Genomic DNA, 9,214 nt, shown 5'->3' on the forward strand with positions numbered 1-9,214 from the left:
AAATAAGTTTTATGATGCTTATTTAGAAAATATAGGCATGAATAAATAACAATGCATACTCATGAGAAACCAGTCTAAACCAGTTGAATAGAGTCTACAAGTGCTTGTGAAATTCCTTTTACTTGGAGTTCCCAGAGGCTTTATATTATTATGGTAGCTCATACATGGCTTTTAACATTCACATTAAATTTTAGTAAACTTCTTACAGATTTGTATGGCAGTATTTCCATTCTCTTGCATTCTGCCACAGGTGAAATAGTCCACGTGCTGTGCATCTCAAAGAGATGCTTGACCTCTTGTTACCAATCCAAAGTCCCTGTACCTGATGCTTCAAAAAAACAAACAAACAAACAAACAAACAAAAAAAAAACTCAGTGCCACTAAGAATGCACCAGGCTCTTTCTTTAGTGGAAATATACTAGTAGATGGATGACAAATAGATGAGTCCTTTTGAATATAAAAAACATGGGTCATCATGAAGCCACCAAATATTTCCACTCTATTGAAAATAGAAAGGCATTTGATCAAGTTCCCCTCACTACACATATTAAAAATATTTAATAAAAAGTGAACTATTTTTTTCTGGTTACTACACAGATAATTTTTCCATAAAATGTTGACATACAAATAAATAGGAAAGCTTGAAGCAGCCAAATAATAATACAATTATGCTATACATTTCCCAAAAAGAATTATAGTAATTATAATAATCTCTCTTACCTAACCTAGGACATGATTTATTTTTAAAGTTGTCACAATCCATACATGAACCAGTCTTGTAATCTTCGTATGAATGACAAGGAAATGAAATAAAATTACAGTTTGTTTCCAAAGCTGCCATGTACAAGTGGATTGCTCTCTGGTGGTCACATTTAAAAAATTGTATTCCTTAAGTGTTAAAAATCAAGCAAAAGAATTGTAAATGCATTAGACTGAGTTCAAGAAAATTGGAGAAAAATTAAAAATTAAGTTCTACTCAATACTGTTTTATGAATATTAAAGTGTTGACTACAATGCAGTGTTATTGTGAGCAACTAAATAAGTCATACAAATTAAAACTTAAGTTTAATATTCCCTTTACATCATATTTATAAGAAATTTTCCTAATCATTAGCAGCAATTTTTTAATTTCAATAATTTAACATACTCAAACATGGTGCTATCTACACTAATAAAAGAGAAACATGCAAATTGGTGTCACTCCACTATGCCCACCAGCCAATCAGACGAGTATGCAAATTAACCCAACAAATATGGCAGTTAATTTGCATATGCAGACACTGAGCGAAGACTGAAGACAACATGGAAGGAACCCAAGAGCTGCAGAAGGGAGGGAAGCTGTGGAGAAGCAAGCGGAGTGGCGGAGGTGGGAGTGAAGCCTGCCTTGGCGGGTTTCACTCCCTTTTCTGCTTCGCTCTGGCTGCAGGAAGCCCTATTCTTGCAGGAATCTTCCTGCAACGGGCCTCTAGTCGTACTTAATAACCAGTATATACATCTCTTTTCTAACCCCACACTGTTAACATTTCTACTCAATATCAAATATGACTATGAAATACTAAAGCTTTATCATGTCCCATTCTGGCCAGGTGGCTGAGTTGGTTGGAGCATCGTCCTGTACACCAAAAGGTTGCTGGTTCAAGACCCACTCACATTTTGGAGGCAACCGATCAATGTTTCTCTCTCACCTCTCTCTCTCTCTCTCTCTCTCTCTCTCTCTCTCTCTCTCTCTCTCTTTTTCTCTTTCTCACTTCTTCTCTCTAGAAAAATATATTCTCAGGTGAGGATTATTTTAAAAACTTTATCATGTCCCTTTTCCTTTGCCAACCTCCAATGTCCTTATCCCTTTGAGCAAACTTCTGTTGCTGCAGTGGCATCTAGCAATGTGTTCCTAATCACTGTGGAACTCAGAGCATTAATCTCTAAGGCTTTGAAGTTAGCCCAATCCCATACATGAAGAAGTTTCTAAGCTATTTATGTACAAAACAACAAAGTGCAAGAATTTATAAATATGTGTTTATACAATATTATGGTGACAGGAAAGATTAAATTGTGAGGCCAGACTTGTGGTATATGATACTTGGTTGGCTACATGTGCACTTTCAATGACTTAAAACTTTTCCTAATGTTAAAATTAAGAACTAAAACTGCTAATTCATAGTGTACTAGTTCTCATCAATTCATAGTGTACTAGTTCTCATCCATGACCATAATTATATCTACTGGTAAACTTTACAAACTAAGAAGGATAGTACTTAACTATTTTTCACCAATAACTCCCAATTCATGGCAATAGTGATCAAAATTTTGCCCCACAGTTTAAAAGGAGAAAAAAAATACTGATTTTCTTTCATCATTTTGAATCATATGTAATTCATATAAAAATACTATTCATATACCTCCAAATATTGTTGTAGGACAGCCAGGCTGCTTTTCTCCTCCATTTGGGTAAAAATCTATATGTCCCAAGGGTTCTAAAATGCCTAAACCTAAGAAGAAAAGCACCCAAGAATCACAAAATGCATATAATCAGATCAACAATACTTGTATAAAATAAATTCTCCTATAAATCTATTGAAGGAGACTTTTAAAAATTTAAATTGAAAATAAAATAAATGCAATTTTTAAGAAGATGAGTTTTTCTGTTACTAATTCCTCAAATGAATTCCTCATGAAAAGTATGGTTCATCAATTCAATACATTTACCAGTCACCAGTTTACTATGGGTCCATCATAATTCTTTGTGCTATGAACATAAATGAAAAAAATTGGAAATGACAGTGGAAGTAAAACATAAAAAAACCCCAAAATACAGTGTGTCAGATAAGTGCTATAGAAAAAATTAATAGAATAAGGGAATAGTAAGTGACTAGTGGAGGTGGTAGTTTGCTCTTTTAAGTAAATTAGAGAATTTCCCACTTAGGAGTTAAGAGTTGAGCAAAGAGCTGAAGGGTATATGTGAGGCAATGAGCCAAGTAGACAACTGTGTGAGCATGCCCAGGGTACTCAAAGAAGCCAGGTTAGCTACAGTATAATGTGTAAAAAGGAGCACTGGAAGAAATGAAGGGTAGTCATATAGGACCTTTTAGGCAAGTGTGATGACTTACTCTTATTCTGGATAATAATGCATGGGACTTTGGGGCTAGATTCACAAATTGGAAAAAAATAAAAAAATGCTGTTTAAGCTGGAACAAGTTGGGCCAGAGTGACATGAAACATGTAGCTGTGATTTAAGGGCTTCTGCACATCTGTGGATCCTTGGGGTACTAAGAAGAGTACAAATTCTGGGTCCATTACAAAAATGGAGTCTATAACCCAGGTCTATAAAGAGGGTAACAAGTTCACAATATTCAAAACTGTAATTGGATATAAAATTTTGCTGCCAAATAAGATAGCAATGCTTTGGCTTCAGGTGGAAGAAATATGCTACAACTTAATGAATTCTTGTAAGAGATCAGCAATAAATTTAGCATAACAAAGATAAATACTTAGATAGATAGTAAGGGTTACGATGACCCTCTAGAAAATGAAAAGGACACCATTCCTGAGTAGACACAGCATTAGATCAGGCATTGCCACCACACACCACCCAAGAAAAGCTCATCTATAATAATAAAAGCATTATATGCAAATCGACTATGCCAGAGGCTAAAACCAACAGTAGTTAGCATATTGATGCAAAAAGACCCACTGGAAGGCCAATGGACTTTGATATTCAGCAGGGCTAAAAATCAGCATAATATTGCCCTGCTGTGGGCTCAATGGTTGAAGGCAATTCCCTAACCTGATAATCCTTTTACTGTTTACCAAACTTTGCCTTTGATATGCCTGTATGCATTGCTAAAGGGCAAATGTGTATTCAAGTAAATTAAAAGCAGACCGGCTAGAAGTTGGCGTGCCTCTCCTAGAGAGAGGTTTCCACCTGGCCCCCATGCCTTCTAAATTCATATTTCTTGTATAGTATTTTCATTTGTGCCTCAGCCCCTCCTTTAGATCCTGAACTCTGCTGCAAAGGTTGCGGCAGACTGAACGGCCGAACATCAAAATGACCATCCAGATGACCACACTATGACATGTACTGGTGCCAGGCCAGCCAAGGCAGGTGCAATGCAATTGGTCAGGGGGGCCAGGCCATCACCCCATGATCACCCTACCGAGGGAGGCCCAGGCCACCGCTGGTGGGGCAATCAATCAGGGGGCTCCATGATTGACCCAAAGAGTGAAGCTCAGGTCACCCTCTGTGGGGCGATTGATCAGGGGGAACTGGAGAACCGGGTGTATGTGGTAGTAGACATGGGCAGCACCAGGCCAAGGCAGGTGCAGGGTGGGGCTGGGGAGTGAGGCCTTGAAGCCAGGACCAAGAAGCTGGCAGCCAGGGAAAGGTAGGCCTACCATTGCACAAATTTTGTGCATTGGGCCTCTAGTTTCATAATAAACTTGCAAAATACTGTAAGTTTTAATATAATTTCTTAGAGAATTTTAACATTTATAAAGTGTTGCTTATAGTGAAATATTTACTGGGAGACATTATTGTAAACTAAAATAAATTTTGGGAAATGTTTTCAGAAGCTGTTAATAGTAATAAAAAATTTTAAGATAAAAAAATGTAACAACTTGATTTAATTCTAGTATATCACAGAACAAAACAACTAGTGAGGTGTCCCCAGGGCATGAGAATACTGGGCATGTGCATTAAAGGACAGGAAATCAGTATATAAGGAAAGAGACAGCATGATTTAGATGCTTTATTAGAACCTCTTAGAATTCAGTGAATCATTGTGTGATTTGATTGTGACAGTGGAAAAAGTATACTAACCAATCCCTCTTTACATGCCATCATCTGCTTAACTTGTGGAATTTAAGCAAGGATGAACAACCTCCTAAATGTGGCCAAAAAATGTCCAATAGTTTGTGAGATCTTTAAAATTTTCTTATATCTGAGCTCAACATGAAGATGCAAGACTAAGGGTTCCAGGTTTAGAGTCATAATTTTCTCCCATCTGCCACTGAAGTAGAGTCAAACCAAGAATACTGCTCAGGAATCATGGAGAAGCAAAATATATTTATTATTAACTTACAAGCAGCCAATTCAGGCATATTATGTCCCTTTTATCATATGGAGGGGGCAGGGCAGCATGGTCTGCTCAGGTCATTCATTCACTTGGCTTCAGGGTGGGGAGAGCAGATGTGTGTTTTTAATGCTCTTTTATTATATATGTAACACATAAATACAGAAAGGAACATAGAGCGTGATGCTAGTGATAATTATAAAGCCAGTAGCCACTTAGTCACTTGATATCCATGTCAAGAAATAGTAACTTAGAAGCCCCTGGTGTACCCTATCCAATCACCAGTTTTTCCTTCCTCTAAAAAAAACCATTTGTTTTTCCATTTATAATATCCTTCATTTTGCTATTCTTTATCATATCAGCTTACCTCATAAAACACTACAATTTAGATTTGGCCATTTTGAAAAAAATACATAAATTGACTCATACTTCATGTATTATTTTGTGCCTGGCTTCCTTAGACTATTAGTGTACAGGGTGAGGAAAAAGTATGTTTACAGTTGTTCATATGGAAAATGATACAAAATTTAACAAATAATGATACAAGAATAAACTTTGTGTTTCATGTACTCACAACTGTAAACCTACTTTTGCCCCACCCTGTATTTCTGATATCAATCCACACTGTCAGGTGAATGTGCAGTGTCAAAATCTCTGTTCCCCATTTGTGATTGTCATAAAAAGATTACCAAAGACACCAACTCTGTGGCATCTAATGGCAACTAAGATATGACCAGCTTTTCATCAAAAGATGCTGAGTACAGTTGGGCCACCATATCCATGGGTTCCAAATCCATAACCTCAACCAACCACAGATCAAAAATATTCCAAAAAAATGCGTTACATTGTTTCTGACATGTGTTATGTAGTTAGGCTTATTATGGTTGCAACTCTACTGAACAGTCCAGACTTTTTTCTTGTCATTATTCCCTAAACAATTCAATGTCACAGTTATTTACATTACATTTACAATATATTAGGTATTAGTAAGGTAGAGATGATGTAAAGTATGTGGGATGATGTGTGTAGCTTCTATGCATATACTGTGCCATTTTATACATGGGACTTCAACAGCTGTGAATTTGGGTATGAGGGGGTCCTGAAACCAATACCCATGGATACCAAGCGATGACTGTATATGACAATCCAAAAGAGTTTATTGAGAAAAGTAAGATATGCAAACAAAAATAAGAAAAAGTATACAGAGCTAATTCAAAAGGCTATAGGCAGAATAGATATTGGGATTTCAGGAAGAATAGTTCAGACAAAGAACTTAAGAGTAATTGGGCAACAGGTGTGCTGTGTATAGGAATGTTAAGCTGATATACAGAGCTAGAGATAAAGGTAACTTGAGATGTTGGGGCTATTGTACTCAGACTATGAAACTTTGGGCACTGTAGGTGACCTTAGATTCCAAATAAGGAGCAGAATTGCTCCCACTATAATTTCAGTGGATTGGCATATAGACATAGAAGCTGAAAAAATGTTATATATGGCATATATGGCATTTATATTCCTCACAAAGGCATTGCCACAAGGTGCATTCAGAGTAATATGGAAGCAAATAAATTACCTGGACCAAAGAAAAAGAAACTCGAGGAAACAAGGAAGTATGAGCAGTCCAAGTGTCTCTTCCTCCTGTCTCTGTCTTAACACCACATCCTTCCCTTGACCACAACCACAACACACTTTAATCAGAGCAACATACTAGTGAAGTGTAGACTCTGTAATCAAAAGGTTTCATTTTAAATTCTGCCTCTGCCACTTGCTGGCCCTGGGACTTGATCCTAGCTTCCCTATTGGTAAAACATGAATGATAGTGTTTACTTACCTATAGGGACCTAGAAGAAGTCCATAATTAATTCACATACACCTAAAGCATTGCCTGATGTATAGGAAATGTTCAATAAATCTATATATATAAAAGGCTAAGTGTCGTCCTTCCCTCCACCCGGAAGCTATGATGTGCACTGACTTCCAAAGGGCAGACGCTTAATGCAGGAGCTGCCATGATGCACACTGGCCATTTAAAAATAAACGGCACCATGGACCTGGCACCAACAAACTAACACCTGGCTTCCCCAAGTGGGACACAGGCCCTGCCACCACCCTGGAGCGACACCCTACCTAATTGCACTGGACACTTCCAAGACCCCCATGGTGCAAAATGTGGCCCACAGCCCAGTCCATCCCGGAAACAGTCCCTGTGGGTGCCAGGTAATGACACCATGTATCAATGCCTGGCTTCCTCTCCCTAGCGACTAGCCTCCTTTGGAGTTTCTTCAGCCCAGGAACATGACTTGCTTTATAGCCAGGTGCAAACATTTTACAGTTTAACCAAATGTTTGTGAAGCATTTTCATGTGCCTCATCTCATTTGATCCTCACAGAAGTCCTGGAGTAGGTAGATAGGAGGGAGACTCAGTAGAATCCTATTTTCTTTTCATTAGCTGAAAAACAGATATTTGGAAAGTTTAGAAACTTAACCCAACTGAAAAGAAGTAAGAAATGGTGGACCTGCCCTAACCAGTTTGGCTCAGTAGATAGAGCATCAGCCTGTGGACTCAAGGGTCCCAGGTTCGATTCTGGTCAAGGGACTGTACCTTGGTTGTGGCGACATCCCTGGGCAGAATATAGTCAAACACTGCTACAGTCAAGTATTTTATCCTTTGTTCTCCCTGCGTGATCTACAATAATAATCTGTGTTGTGTTGATATTTACTGCTGTGTTGCTGTCAGTTACCTGAAAGAGAAGTTGGGATGCTTCACTGGGCTGGAAAAAGTTTAGCTAAATCAGAAAGCAGGTCTAATCAAGCAAGTTTTATTCTATGTATATAAAAGGCTAACTCGACTCACACATGCACAATACATATAAAGCTCCCGCTGGCGCATGTGTTTCGAACTGTCATTGTCGATTATAAATTTGGTTGTTTTTGTTGACATTCTGAAGCCTAAAGAAAGTGGCATCTTTGACAGAATATGTCTGAAGATCAACTATTGTCACACGTACCTCTGAAACCAAAAGAAGCTGGCATCGTTCATTGTAAACTAGATCCCAATAATCCAAATGCCACTAAGATGAAACAAATCAGTACGGTGGGGCCTTGACTTACGAGTTTAATTCATTCCGTGACGGAGCTCGTAACTCAAATTACTCATATGTCAAATCATTAAAGTGAACGAGTGAGACACGTGATGCTGGGCTGATGTTGTGGCATTCACTGTGATGTTCGCTGCGCCAACTAGCGGTGGGATATCTGAAGCTGGCTTGAAACCCAAATTTTAGCTCCCAACTCAAAGCAAAAAATCGGCAGAGAGACGGCTCATATCTCGAAAAACTCGTTAGTCGGGACACTCGTAAGTCAAGGCCCCACTGTATCCTGTTTCCTACATTATATGCAATGACATGTCCTATTCTTTTTTACATGGTGAAAAAGAACAGATATTGCATTAAGACTCAGAGATGACAGTGTAATCAACAATAATACTAGACAAGCCCTAGCCAGCTTGGCTCAGGGGATAGAGCATCAGCCTGTGGACTGAAAGGTCCCATGTTTGATTCCAGCCAAGGGCACATGCCTGGGTTGTGGGCTTGTTCCCCAGTAGTTTGTGTGCAGGAGGCAGCCAATCAATGATTCTCTCTCATCATTGATGTTTCTATCTCTCTCTCCTTCTCCTTTCCTCTCTGAAATCAATAAAGAAATATATTTAAAAAAAAAAAAGAATAATACTAGACAAAATGTAAGGACACGAGTCACACAAATGCAGTGTTATGGATTTCATCTCTCTATCCGGGACACATTCAACCCTATTTTAAATGTTGTTATATCATGCTGTTATTATTTATTTATTAATCAATTTATATATTATTTTAATATACATTTACTAATTTTCTTTCATCTCTGACAATTCTATTATAGAGAAATGGCAAATTGTGATATTAAAATATTTCTTATAATTAATTTCCTTTAATGTGCACAAATTCATGCACAAGGCCACTAGTATTATTATAATCAGTGTCAAAGATATCATATTTCAATGAATATTTAAATTATTCATTGAAAGTGTCTGTCCAATGTATTCTGGCCAAAACTATCAATAGTCTATTAGACATTTTCAGGAAGAATAAATAAATTATTTTCCTACCAGT

The 9,214-nt window shown here is 37.7% G+C and overlaps 1 protein-coding gene across 1 annotated transcript in view; it reads right to left on the minus strand.

Moving 5' to 3' along the window:
* The window catches only part of LIPI (lipase I), a 68,177-nt gene that overhangs the window by 51,127 nt on the left and 7,836 nt on the right, over positions 1 to 9,214 (minus strand). The window contains exons 5-6 of the mRNA XM_006773946.1: positions 2,397 to 2,486; positions 721 to 888 (exon numbers count right to left, since the gene is read on the minus strand). Of these exons, the coding sequence (XP_006774009.1) occupies positions 721 to 888; positions 2,397 to 2,486 (258 nt within the window). The remainder of the gene's footprint in view (positions 1 to 720; positions 889 to 2,396; positions 2,487 to 9,214) is intronic.

The sequence above is a fragment of the Myotis davidii genome, unplaced genomic scaffold (assembly GCF_000327345.1).
Source record: "Myotis davidii unplaced genomic scaffold, ASM32734v1 scaffold24, whole genome shotgun sequence".
Taxonomy (NCBI): domain Eukaryota; kingdom Metazoa; phylum Chordata; class Mammalia; order Chiroptera; family Vespertilionidae; genus Myotis; species Myotis davidii.